At 37.2% G+C, this 14,980-nt stretch overlaps 1 protein-coding gene across 4 annotated transcripts in view; it reads left to right on the forward strand.

The window, feature by feature from the left end:
* ZNF536 (zinc finger protein 536) overlaps nucleotides 1-14,980 on the forward strand; it is a 333,084-nt gene that overhangs the window by 137,392 nt on the left and 180,712 nt on the right. For all 4 annotated transcript variants that reach the window (XM_019535810.1, XM_019535811.1, XM_019535814.1 and 1 more), the window contains one exon: nucleotides 5,824-5,976. In XM_019535810.1, the coding sequence (XP_019391355.1) occupies nucleotides 5,824-5,976 (153 nt within the window). The remainder of the gene's footprint in view (nucleotides 1-5,823; nucleotides 5,977-14,980) is intronic.

A 14,980-nucleotide genomic window follows, 5' to 3' on the forward strand; every position in this document is an offset into this window, starting at 1 on the left:
TTATTTATTTTTTTTAAAGAACTGGAAGCTGGGGCTGGGCAGGGCAGCCATGGGGGGCGAGGGGCTGAGAGAGCAGGCAGGGGTCGGGGGGCACTCAGGCTGGGGGAGCAGGCAGGGGATGGGGTCTGGTGGGGGTCCCCACATGGTCCCTTCCCCCCTCCTCCAGCCCCCCCACTCCCTACTTACCAGCATGAAGTCCAGTCCAGCTCCCTGTGGCAGTGAGTGGGAACTGCCTGAATCTCCAAAACTCACCAAATCTTTTCTGAATTGATTCAGAGAGCTTCAAATTGATTCCAACCTTTTTATTGGTCTCCTGATTCGATTCAGATTCAGAGATTCAGCCACCAAATCAAGGCAAATCTCCAAATCGAATCAGCACCTGAAGCTTCACACAACACTATTGATTATACAAGTACTAAATAAATGCACAGTAACCACTACACAGTAGCATCTCATGTAGATGCACCCATTGTTCACTAAACGGATCCTGCTTCCTGATGTACAGTGCCTTAATTAGACCCTTTATATTGGCTCTTAATCTTTAGGACACCTACTTCTCTTCTATATGTTTATATATACATCATAGAAAAAATAGGTCAGATTCATGATGAGGAATGCTCAGTACTAACTTTGGGATTTGCCTTTTGGTCTCTTCACAACAACAGGAATTTTCATGGAGGGCTTAGCAGTTGTTACTGCCCTCTTAATTGGACATGTAACCCTTCTGCTGGGCACTGGCCAGCAGTACAAGGCCCAGGTTCAATTTTTTGGGATACTAAATTTTGGGCAGTAAATTTATTTACTTTGGCTTGAGCCCCCACCCAATAATCTGGGAACACTAAATCAATTACTAGGGTGTCCTGCATAAACAACACCCCCCCCACAAGCAGTATAGCCATAACATATTTAATACAGAAAACAGAATAATCTTTGGTGGAGAGGCTATATGTGTGTGTGGGGAGTGACTGAGGCTCCAGACTGAGGCTTCACACACTGGACACTTCTGGACTAGATTATATGGCCTGCTGAAATGAAAACTGCAGGAAAAACTCCAAAGGAACCAGGTTGATTAATGGCTAAAGCCAACCCAACCACACAGCCAACTAAAAGGAATACCAAAAGAAACAAGGTGGAAAGACCAAGCCTGCCTTCTAGGCCTGGGCTACAGGTGAGTTGGGTCACAGCTGCATTGGGTTCAGAAATTTGCAAGCCTCAACCCTTGCCCCAAACTGGCAGGATTAGGAACTCCCAGGTTCCAACCCTGTTAAAGCTGCCAGGTTTAAATCCTGACCAGCAAACCCAAGGAACCAATGCTCTTTCCCCAGTATTAATCCCTTAAAACCTCAAAAGAGAAGGGAAAAAAGGGGGAAGAAAAGGAGAAGAGTTCTCAGACACTGGGACAATTCTCCATCTCTTTTCCCTCTGAGATTCCCTTTTTGCTATCTGCCACTCCTTCTCCCTAGAAGGAGACATCACTTTTCTGCAGCTGCTAGCAGCTTCTTCTCCCCCAAACAAGCCTAGCTCCCCTTATATCCCTTTGCATCCCTGGCCTTGTCCAGTTAGGGAGTGCCACACTGCAGTCTGTCTCCTAACCAATCAACCTGAAGAATCCTCTGCTTCCCCCGGCCAATGAGGGTTTTACATATTTTCCCCAGATGAAGGCCCTCCTTGCTATGTGCTGAGCACATGGGTGGAACAACAGGGCCATCTTGTCCCCCCCCCCCACACACACACACTATACAACCCAGTGTGTGAGGGGGGTGTTCACCATAGGAAAGGACATACCTAGATGACTGGGTGGTCATGTTGCCAATTCTGTTCGTGGGATTATATAGCACTTGACTGAAGTTTAAGTTTGATAGAGACAGAATCCACCTTTTGCTCACCCAGAGTACAGAATTCACAGGAACCATGTTAGATTTTAGATCTGCATGATGTTGTCTCCCACAGGGGAGGTCCCAGACTATTGTGGGACTATTGTGGCTCCCAGACTATTTGACTCATCAGTCAAAACTGTAATAATTTATAATGTCAGTGGACAGGACGGAGCAAGGTCATCTCCATTTTGTAAAGAAACCATTTGTCTCCAGCTCCAGTGCATTCTTTTATCACATTGTACCAGTAGCCTTTCATCTACCAGGTCTCAAAATTTTCCCCCTTAACTACATAACATATGAAGTCAGTGCTTTCTGGTCTTTGGGAGAAGAACCCATGTGGAAAATCGTGTGAAGAAAAAAGGTTATTTATCTTACACTAACTATGGTTCTTTTAAATGCATTGCTCACTTGGATCCGAGAGTCCTCTCTCTTTTCCTGTTCTGTGAATTCCTGCGGCTATAGATTTTTCATTGGCAAAAGAGGGAGACATTTGATGTCTGTCATGTTCTTGAATACACTGGGCCAGAAAGGAATCCAGGGTGAAAGCTATGATAGAAACCGGTAGCCAAAATGAATCCAGTCTCATGTCCATGAAGTATGTACACCCACCAAAAGAAGCTATATGGGCAACACAACTCAAATAACCATGGTTAATGTAAGATAGTCAACTGTTCTTTTTCCTCACAAAATTGGTGGGATTTTTATTTTTTTAATTATATACTTATTTATTTATTTATTTTTGGAAATGGATCAGCTCAGAAACTTTGGGGAAAATCTTGATTAAATTTGCAATAATTTTGCTCAGTCAAACCTTATGTCCTTTTGGCTCATTGCAAACATTCCCACAAACTGGTACAGTTCAACCCAATTGCCAATTTCTACTTAGCAAAGTTCTTGAAGTAGATGTATAGGGAAGGGAAGTTGAAGGTTAGGATTGATGTTTATTGGTAAAGCCGCATGGAGCAGCTTTCTTAATGTCTTAATACCCACTCCCCCATAATAATTCTTTTGTTTTACAGATTTATTTTCCTTTTTAACATTCACTCATATACACTCCTTATATTTTCCTTAGCCTTTTAGGCACTGCTTTAATCAGTGCAGTTGTTATGGGGTAGTAGTTGTGATGTAAGCGCATGCTACAGTTAAGGGAGTGATTAAGTGTTTTAGCAAATAGGGATAGTTTGCTGATTCAGTACTTTAGTGAGCAGAGCAGAGATGTGGGCTGGGGTCTGAGAGGAGCAGACAGCAACCGTGAACTTATAGTTTCATTGATTCAAATAAAAGGACTTAGATGTAAAGCTATTCATTCAGGTAGCAGCAGCCTCCAGCACTTCGGTGGGCTTTGTAAGCAAAGCAATTCAAAAGAAAAGCCCTCAGCCCAGCTTTAAAGTCTTAGGAATGCGTTCACTGTGGGAAGAAAAAGTTCTTAAAGGTAAGGCCCTGTTAGAGGAAAGCCTTTAGAGCTATCTACTGTATGTCTACTTAAATCTAAGGGAAAGCTCTTCAGACCACCCACATCTTTCTCTGCTTCATTGTTGTTTTCAGTTTGCTTTTTCAGAGGGATTAGTGCTAGAGTAAACTCTATAGTCTCACTGCCTCAAAAAAATTCAATTTTGCATAAAGTGAAAATTAGACTCTTAAATCTGCAAGGCGGGCTGTTTATCTTACAAATTTATTCTTTTTTATTGGGCCACACATATTCTAGATAGAAAGATAAAAGGGAAATGGATAACAGGCCATCATTTAGAGTGACATATAGCAAAACATAACTAGTAGTCTTGTTCTGTAAATTTATCCTGAGTGGCTTGTTAGCTTTATCTATATATTTATCTATAATGTCCACACAATATTTATTGAAAATTAAACTAAAATCGCTCAGTATCATCATACATACTGTATTTTGTACTTCACAGCCTCAGAAATGCTTTTTCCCAAAGCAGTTCTGGACACTATCTTACATAACTTTCCTGTTACATGCTCCTTATAAAATAGTAGAAAACCAGCATCCCTTGAGGAGATTGGAAATATAGGATAGTACCTATATTTGTCTGTCTTGTTACTGAAAAGCAACATATAATCTGCATTATGTTACTTTTAAATACTTGTGAATAATTCAGAATGACAGCTACTGCCCTTCTAATTTAAATGTTGTGTTTAACTTTGCAAGTTTGAAGCAGAACTTAAAACTTTTACAGAATATTAGTGAGGCATGGGTTTATTGTAGAATACTATCCTTTTTAACTTAAAATGATCTTTGCAATGATCTTTGCTTTTATACGGCTGTGTATATTCCCAGTGGCTATGCTAAATATATTTCAAACATAGATATATCTGGCTTTTCACAAAGAAATTATATTTTTATCTAATCAGGTACATTGGAAAAAAGTAGCTGGGGATTTAGAACTTTTGACTTTTGTTACCTAATTAATAGATTCTCATAATGCTTTCAACTGTGTTAGGTAAGAGCATTTTGTTGTTGCAATTAAAAATTTAATTGTTAAGGCTATTCACGTATGTCTCTAGCTGTTCTCTCATTTTCACTCTCACTGTGTCTTCGGTACACCCCTATCTGAGACTGCTTCAAAAAAGTGACAGTGTTCACCATAGTTTAGCATATAGTTATAATATCTACAGTTGTTCCCCTTTTCAGTAATATGGTATTTATGTCATGCTAATGTATATATCCTTTTTATTAGTCAAGTGTTTACATACTTTTGTTTTGTCCATCACTTCTAAGTAAAGAACAGCACCACATAAGTTACATTTCATTTTCTAGCAGCATAACAGATACTTTAATCAATAGTTTATCGGGAAAATTATCAAGATTTAAATATGTGCTTCCTGTTAATATCATTGGGTATCATATAGCTCAACTTCTGCATATAATTTGAAAATGTGTCTCTGTGTATTGTATTTCTAGGTTGTGACAATATTGTTATTTCATTTCTGCACTTACCATCCTGTTGTCTGATGTATGCTTATGTACATATGCCACATATTAAATGGGAACTCTTCATAAATGCTAGATAATATTTGGGATACATGATTGGTTTGAATAAAGACTTAAAAAAATACCCTATGTTTTTTGTAATTTTTGGTCAGTCCTTTGCCTAAATTGTAACCCACTTTGTTCAGAACCTACTTGAATAGTAACTTGTCAGTTTGTTCCAAGTGGTTGAAAACAACCAGATTTTTTATATCTGAAGATGATAATGGTGTCCTAGGCACAAGAGCCATTGTAATAAGATGCAATGTGTAAGTGCAGCCTTGTATGTCAAGAAAGAGAAACAAAGCAGTTGAATATTGTTCAGTGGTTGTGGGAAAGACAGTTCTCTTCAATTGGCCTGCTTGTCCTTTGGTGTTTCCTGATATTAGGCCTCAAAAAGACTCATGCAGCTGAACTCCATTGGTGGAAAGCCCAGGAAGAAAATTGGCATAGTCTGTGTGCAGGAAAGGAGATAATGCCCACAAGACTGTCACTGCAGTCTTCCCCATTATCACCACAACTGTACTGCTGTTTTTGTTTTTAAGATACGAAATACAAACTTTTTTAAATCTAAAAATGTACAGCTCTTTTACAATAATTAGAAATTAACCAGCTTCAACACAATAACATTTTAAAACTTTTTTTTTTGGGGGGGGGGGTGGAATTAGTAGGAACTAAGCAAAAGAAGAAATCAAACCAGCTGCTGACACAGCTGTTTCTTTTCTTGTATAATTCAGTTCAATATAAAGGTACCATATGCTGCTTAAAATGATGATAGGAAAGATGAAATAATTTAAGAGAATAACAAGAAAATACATGAATTGTCAGCATTCTGTCAGATTTAAAGAATGAAATAGACAGGTGTAGTATTGACATGTTTAACTTTGTGTTGTGTTAGCAGTTTTAGTGAGAACAACTTCTGACATGTGCTGAAGTGATGTGAGAACATTTCTGTTTCAGACATCGGAGAAGAAGCTGGGAGATCTGTAGGAGTCCAGCAGCCAGCTTTACTGAGAGACAGGAGTCTTGGTTCTGCCATGAAAGACTGTCCCTATTGTGGAAAAACTTTCAGAACATCACACCATTTAAAAGTCCACTTGAGAATACACACAGGTAAGGGGATGAGAAGAATATGGCATTGATAGAAAGAGCCTTGTGTGGGTGTGTTAAAATAAACACCTGGTTTCAAGTTTTAATTTCTAATTTAGGTGAAGATGTGGTAGTTCACTCAGAAGGAACTTTTGAGAAAGATATATGGCAATCTTCTTAAATAAAACGCTCATGGACATTTGACTGGTGAAAAGACAACTTGAAAAGACTCATCTTTCCCTATTTGAGATAATTTAAATCTCAGTCTGTTTCACCATTGTGTCCTTCAATTACCCTTGTTCTTCTGTGCAAGCATATTGGTTTCGGTCACACTAACTGCTCTAAAGGCCCCCCTTAACATTTATTTAGGGACTCATAGTTTCGTTTTAAGTTATTCTTTCTATCCAATTTATTGTTACTATTCTCATTTTTCATCTCTTGGCATGCACATGGACATTTTAACTCCTTCAGGTTATCAAATACATTTAGAAATTAACATTTTTGCACTAGTCTTACTAGTCACTACCTGTACCTACTCCTATTTTAGTTTTATAATAGCAATTTGTTAGTTATTTTCACCCTGTGCAGACTTTCTGGTTATGCGGGCACCATCGTTGTTTTATTTCATTCAGAGTATGGTCTGTGTTAAAGGCTAGGAAACTGTAATCTTTTCCTTAAAAATATTGTACTATGTTTTCTAATAAAATAAGCATAAGGATGATATACAGAGATATTTTAATGGGTGCTTATTAAACCTTATAATCATTGTATGGTAAATGACTGACTGCCATACAATGGCCTTTACCTATGTGCTTAGTTTCCATTGACATGACTTGAAATTCTATGCATAATTCAAGGCTAATATGACATTTCTGTATCCCATGTATCCATATATTATGAACTCTACAGGCCTATAGCTATCTCTGCAACTGTTGGCTATGTGAGGCTCTGTAAAGTGGGTGAGGGAGGAGGGTGGCTATCCAAAAAGAAGCATTTTTCTTAAAAGATATGCCTGGTGGGAGAGCTAGGTGGAAATGTTTGTTGAAATTTTTTTTTTCAATACAAAATGCCATTTCATTTTCCTTGACATGAAAATGTTTTGAAAAACGTGTTGATCCAAACAACATTTCATTAAAAAAAATTAATAAATGAAGCATTTCAGTAATGCTCCAGAAATGTCCTGTTTTGACATGTTCAGAATGGAATGTTTTGATTTTTCATTTCAAAATGAAATTGTTTCTTATAGCAATAAATAAATAAATATTGTAAACCGTTGAAATTGGAATGAATGACTTGATAGCATCAAAATAAGATGAAATGACTTGTTTAAGTTGGCCTGGAATTCAGTTTAAAGAAAATGTTTTGCAAGAAATTATGTAGTTCTCACTCCATTTTGGAAGGGGGTATGGCAGGGTTGGGGGGAGCTCAGAAAACTGTCTGAAACAGTAGAATTGGCTTTGAATCAGAAAATTCAGTTTATTCTCAACCTCAGTTGGCAGAGTCTGAATCTCTTATCCTCTGGAAACCATATATGGGGTTTAGTACCTAGGCCTTTAGATCTAGAAGCTGAATGGGGGTATAGATAGATAGGCCTGGGGTAGAGACTATCAGGAGAGATTAGAGACTTATTGATGAACGTGCATGGTCACCTGTGCAAATCATTTTCACATGCAGTATCCTTCTTTCTAGCCAGCAGGTAAACTACTGGGCAATTTGGGTAGTTAATATGTATGACCTTCCAGATTTTTCCTGAAAGATTAGACCACAGTTATATTAGAATGTTTCAGTGAAAACAGTTTAAACATTCTTCAGTTATTTACAGAATGAGAAAGTTGAAGAGAGACTTTGTAGCTGTACCTATGAGTGCATTCTCTTTTCTTCGTTTTTAATTTTACAAATCGGGTAAGCAAGTACTATTTCCTGACATAAATCAGGTATTGGGGTGGCTATTGGGGTATGCTTCTCATTTCTACTCTCAGAACCTTGAAACTACGGCCGCCTACAAACATGCTTCGGGTGGGGATGCTTTAATCGGAGCAGTTAGTAATTATAACACCTCACCTGCATGTTTAAAAATGGCCACAGGACACTATTTAGACCTCATTTGATGAGGCTTAGATAAAGAACCCCTGCAGCCATTTTTAAATGTGCAGAGGCTTATACACGTGATGGTGAGGCCACGCTAGAGTGTTTTAATTAGAATGTGGAGCAGACTGAATCTAATTTGAATGTGAACCAGCATGTGTATAGGCAGCCTATATTTCTGAGTATGCAAATAGAATGCTTTTGAAAATTTGATTACAAGGGCCCCAAATTGGCAAAATTAGGACATTTAAAGGAACTGATAGAATATATTCATTATATCTTATCTTTCTGTCATTGAACTGACCATGTATGATAGATTTAATGTGATTCTGAAAATGTGACCCTTAATATTGTTTCACTTTTGCATGCATTCCCTTTAGGGCAATGACTTTATCTTTACTAGTTGTTTAGAGTTGTACAGTACCTAACACAACACAGGCCTCATTTCTATATTTACTACTGTAATAAAAGTAAATATATGGCAATACCATTATTTGAAAGTAACCCAATAATTGTGATTTTACACTATTTTAATGTTTAAAATAGTGGAAGGTTCAGGGAAAACTGGGTGCATCTACATGTGTCCTTTACTGCATCAGCTAATTAGCTCCACAGTAAAGCGTCACAGTCTGCATATGTGCCAGTATTAGGGCACAGTAAATTAATTAACTTTGCCATAGGATAGTACTGTCTTGGACAGTACAGCATACTAGTTATGTGTGCTGTAACACACATGTAGGTTGTGACAGGCTGGCTAGGGCAAAAGGGTATGACAGTGCAGGGGCTTCCTGCTGCCTACCCCCACTGTAGCACCCTCATGTCCCAGGCCTGATGCCGCCACCTGGAGCCCAGGCCTGACCTTCCCCCCCCCCGATCCCTGCCAGCCCAGGGCTGCTCCTCTTTGGCCTGAATTTCTGCAGTCCTGGGTGCATATGTAAATACTGCACCTGGGAGCAGTTTTCTCCAGCACAAACTGTGCCGGTGTTTGTCTCTCCGTCTTAATTGCACATGTAGATGAATGCACTGGGTACCTCCTCTTTGCTTCCCTTTCATCTTGCTCCTCTCCCTACCCCTTCTGAAAAACCTTACCAAGAATAGGTATTCACTGGTTTTTGTTTCCTTAAAGATGACAATATCTTGCTTACAATATTTGCAGAGTATAATTTGTAGAAAACAAATAAATTAAAATGAAGGCATTCCCTAAAAATTATGCTTTAAAACCACCTTAGAATCAGAGTAAGAAAAAAAGTCCTTCTGGTAATAGAACAAAAAATATGACTTTACAGAAACATTATGCAAACTATTGAAACAGCATATGCAGTGTATTTTAAAAGCATGATGAAATTAAAATAGATAAGGATCAATTTCCATTAAACTAAGAACAAAGTATTTGTAAAATAATGACAAGAGTATTTTAAAAATGAAACAGTGTTTTAAACTGTATAAATAATCATAATAAACATTAGAAAAAATGTAAAATGGCAAATTACTAGAGTTATTAAATCAAATTTCATTTCTTATGCAGCAAATGGAAATGATGTAATAGATACCAATTATTAAGCAAATATTATATTGTTTAGTTCATACTTATCTAGGATGGTGTTTGTCAGTTTTCTGTAGTTTGTATTACAATCTGACTTTATTATATGTCTGGATCATATAACTGATTGATAAAACACACTCTCCTGTGTTTCTCCACTACATTAACTCAATTACTGCTCTTGTTCTCGCAGCACCTGTTTGTTAGAGATGAGCTCAAGCAGTTCAGGAAAAGTCAGGTTCCTCTGAACATCTGTGTGTTTGGAGGCCTATAGGTAGGATGGCTTGGTATACATGCCAAAACCAGACTCAGAGTCTGATCCAGCTAAAAGGAGCCCCCGGCACTGTTGGGCCAAAGAAGGCACTTGAGCTTCTTTTGTCTCTGTATCAAATGAAACTGCCCTCTGTTTTCTTAGAAAAGAAACACAAGTACTCAGTTAACTGGTTCGGTTCACTCCCAACATCCTAATGCACGGATTAATTCCTCTTTTGCTGACTGAACGGTATTCAGTGGGGGAGGTTTTTGTAAATGGAGTAGGTCAGCTGTTGGATTTCTGTGTGCTTATGCTACAAGAGTCAGAAAGGGCCACGTGATACAAAAATTAGTAGTTCAGTCTTCCTGTAGAACTTTCAGCTTCTAAGCTAGCATAGTTCAGAAAACCATTACTCTGTTGTTTTTGGTAAAAGCACTTCTCTGGTTAGACATGGCTCACCTAAACAAAATGCTGATAATATAGAAATGGATTCACACAGCTGGAACGTGTATACCGATGCTGATCTCATTCGTGCCAATTGAAATCAGGAGTAATTCCAAGGGAGTTGGTGTGACAGTTCTGTGAGAATTTGATCCCAAATGTCTTAATATCAGTAACAAGGATAGTACAGTTTAAGCATACAAAGAGGTTGGGCAAATCCTTACTTTATGACAAGAACAAGAACATTCCTTGATGGAATTACTCTGGGATATTGTTCGATCGGCTCCATTCCTGTAGATCTCCAAAATACTTTTCCAGAATAAATGAAAGTGCAGAGACAGTGCACAAAAACTTTATAATCAAGCATATCATACAGTTCTTGCTTCTCACATATTTTCTGGACCATCACAGGTACCATAATGCTACTAAAGGGTGTTATAGTATATATGATATATGATAGCTCAACATACTGGTATGTACGATAGTGCAATGTACTGGTTAATTACTTTAATTAGTTATGGTTTTGTACTCCTAAGTTATGTTGGCATCCTTTATTTTCTGTCCTATACTCACAGCCCTACAGGGGCATAGAATGCACTGTTTTATGTAAGGACAGACATTCCAGTAAAATGTCAGTAATGACACTTAAGACGAGAGAAAGGATTATCCAATAATTAGGTTCTACCTTAGGACATGGGAGATGTAAAGTCAGCCCCTGAGTGACCACAGTCATGTGTGACATATATCAAATCACTTAACCGCTCTGTACCTCTGTTCCCCATTTATGAAATGAGGATATTACTTCCTGGGGTTTTATCAGGATAAAAACAGCAAAGATCATGAACAGTTCCAATACTCTAAGTAATGTATATGGATAGTATATGCTGTACAGGGAAGTGTGGTTTGTCCTATGAACCAAGTCATTTAAGGTTTCATCTGACATGGTAATAAGCACCCTCTATAGCTTCATTAATGCCTTCAATTTCCGTTGCAGTCAATGAGAATTGAAGGTGTTTGTCACCCTAAAAAACTGAGCTTTAAAAGGGCACAGAAATGGTTAAGTAAGAAATGATGAGATTGTGCTCACTGTCATTGCCCATAAGCAAGTTGTGTTGGGACAAATTTTCAGACTTGAAAATGTGTATGTTCTCACTGTAGGTGTTCACAAACCTGCAAAGGTACCTGCAAGGGTACAAGTATACACATATTAGAGTTCTACCCACATCAAGACTCGGGTGTGCTTATACCCTGGCTTGTGTATTCGCCTGAGTAAAAAAGTCATATGTATGAATCAGAAATTGGCCCTGAGTAGGAAGTGAGCTGTATTCACATACTGAAGAGGAGATAAAGGGAAAAAGCTTCACTGAGCCATATCAACTGACCTGTGTTACATAAGCTACACAATACACACATGTACATATAATATACATCCTGCAGCATTACTGTTGCTCGATTCTCTTTAAAATGCAACTGTGGCATTTTAAAACTTGCTTAGATGAACTGATGAAATACACTAAAAATGGTGCTGTTTAAATGAATTCAATTCACATTTTCTTCCTAAAAAAAGACTGCCTGTTGCCATTCTCTGAAGGCGCTTGTAGTGGGATGAGCAATATGAATAATTAAGGAAAATGGGGATGTGTGCTCCAAGAGGAGACAATTTTGGTACTGAACATCCTTTATTCTTACATTTCTGAGATGAACTAAAAGGACTTTTCATTTCTCTAGATTTCTCCAGATTTCCCATCCTTAACATTGTACAGCTTGCCTTTTCCTGCCTTAATGATATCCCAAACTTTTGTTGAAAATAATTGATTGAATTTAAATTTCCTTAAAAGTTTAAGAGGTAATGTTACAGTATAAATTTCCTACCAAACACTAAGTAGGGAAATATCCATTAGTGAAATTAACTACAGTTTCTAGGTAGCTAACAATGTGCAGTATACAGTAGGGCATGGCTAATGAACACTGCAGTGGGTGATATTTCATTATACAAATTAATGCTCACATTTTAATGGGAAAGTCACATAATGAATCTCAGCTTCAGTGACAGCAATTAGAGACACAGATTGTCCCCTTCTGGACAAGGCACTGTTTAGCAATAAGCAGCTGTGTAAAAAGTCTTCAGGTTTACAACATATATATGCTTTGGGGGAATTAGTGTACAGTTTATATTAATGTACTGGAGCTTCACTGCAAAGGAACATCCATATTTATCTCTTTGTGCATTAACTAAGTAAAGACATGTAAAAAGACTAAATAAATTTTAGAGAGAATATGTAAATAAATGAAAATATTCAATTATATAACATTACCAAAAATTAAAACATTTACTGTTTGTCAAGTACTAGAATGGAATCCCCTTAATAAACTGAGTCATAGCGTCAAAAATGTTTTGTTTTATTTTATTTTTTGTGAGATGGAGGAGTATATCCAAATCTTATCTATTGAGTTAAAGTATGAGTAAAGTGAGTTGTAAAGGGAAGACGTCAACTGGTATTTCTGACAAACAGATTAATTGTGTGGTAAAACATGTGCATGATCCAAAAATAATCTTACAGAACCTTTGATATTCCATTTGGTTTAAAAAGTGTGAAGTGAATGATTAGAATGATAAAAGAAATTACTGTGTAAGAATAGGCATAATAATGAACTAATTAAACCATACAGCAATCCATTTCTAAAATATCTACTGTACAATGGATAAAATAGGTTATCAATAACCACTCCAATGATAAAATAAAAGATGCCATAAAATGTTTTCAATAGTTTTATTAAACAATATTCACTGGAGTTAAGCTGTTGGATTTCATTATGCTTAACATAAAATAAAACCATATGTAGAAGTATATGGGGCCAAATTTGACTTACATTGTCTGTAAGTGATGTCAAAAACCCTGCTGCTAGCTGCAAGAGCTGTCAGTGTGACTAAGTTCCTGAACTAATGTAAAGAGCCTATATGCTGTGAAGGAGTACTACCAGAAATTGTTTTGGTGGTAAGAAGCAAAGTACAGATGTAAATATGTAAAAAATGTAAAAGTCTTATAATAAATAAACATAATAGAAAAGCTGAAAGCAGTCAGTACAAATTAGCAGTTAGGAAATGTAGACATTTGATAAGGGAATCTAAAGGTACCAGAAAAAATCTATAGCTACTTAGGTTAAGAACAGTTAGATAAACAGTATGGTGTATGTCTGATATCATACATCAATGCTAAAATTATCAACTGTGATACAGAAAACTACAGAAGCATTAAATTAATATTTCTATCCTTTATTTAGAAAAGAGCAGGAAGATTTATTTTAGAATGATAACATGCAATAAGAAGAATGGTAAATGGCAGCCATTAAAATCAAATGATTCTTAAGGCTAAGGAAAGACACTCAGAAAGCCTGAGGCTGACTCGATTCAATCTTTGCAGTTTAGTCTAAGCTGCATAGACTGAACCAATTAGCAAGGGAACAGACATTCATTTTTGATTCCAGAAATGCAGCCACATGCCTGCAGTGGCCCAGGCCAGAAGCTAGAGCATGCCCCCCTGCTGGGTTGGAGCAGACACTTGGGCCAAGGCTAGCCCACTCACCCTGTGAGGGGTAGGTGCAAAGCATCCTGGGATGCTGGAGACAGTGAGTTAATTTGAATCTGGAGGGGATCTGGGACAGAAGTTCAATAAATTGAGCTAAGCTAAATCAGTTATCCATCCAGGTTTATTTTAAACAGGTTTCAGGCATTTTGAAAGGGGTTTATAGGTACAGAATTTCTGTTGTGTTACAGATTTGAACTGGTTTCCAATTACTTATGCCAGTGTATGTGTAACTTCTGTCCCTAGCCTAAGTGTCTTGGAACACTGTGAAAGTTCCAGACCATTGAGGAAGCAAATTAATGCTGTTCCAGTATTTCAGAAAGAAAAAAAAAGATCTGGAAAAAAACTACAGTGATTTATTTTGTTAGTAATAAACTATAGAGTAATTTATTTTAGTACCATTTGAACATCAGTCCTAAAAAAAAAACATGGAAAAAATTATATGCGATTTGTTTGGTAAAGAATTAAAAATGGTGGCAGAATTAATGTCAATCAACATATACTTATGAAAATAGGTCTTACCAAAAATACTTCATCTAATATGTTGATGGTAAAGATTAATATTTAGTTTCTTATGGTCATTTTCTTAACATAATGTATTACTTTTGACATTTTGATAAAAAACAGTATACAAAATCACTGTGGCCCATATTATAAAATACATTTGTAAACAGGGAGTCATCATGCAGTAGGCGTTTTTCCAGTGAGGTCCCTGGGCCAATGCTTTTCTGTAATGTGAGCAGTCATATAGAAGAAAATCTAAAATTGTTGCTGGCAAATTTTGCCAGTGACACAAGACTTGATGGAAAGGATGCAGAAAGGAGCTACAAAAAGCATTGTGTGTCTTTGAAAATGTGTGAGGAAAGGTTAACAGGTGACATGACTACATTCTGTAGCACCTACAAGGGGAAGAGATTTCTCATAGTAGTCAGTTCTCTAATAGAAAAAAGACCCACTGAGATGCAGTGATTGGGAGCTGAATCTATACAAATTCAGATTACAAATAAGATTTCATAGCTGTTAGGGCTGGAAGGGAGAGTGATGAGATAGTGTTTTCTGGCCATAAAATCTACAGATCTATACATTTAATCTGTCAGTGTTCTTGTTTAGCTTCACAGTAGTTTT

This window comes from Crocodylus porosus, unplaced genomic scaffold (assembly GCF_001723895.1).
Source record: "Crocodylus porosus isolate Cpor-Errol unplaced genomic scaffold, CroPor_comp1, whole genome shotgun sequence".
NCBI lineage: Eukaryota > Metazoa > Chordata > Crocodylia > Crocodylidae > Crocodylus > Crocodylus porosus.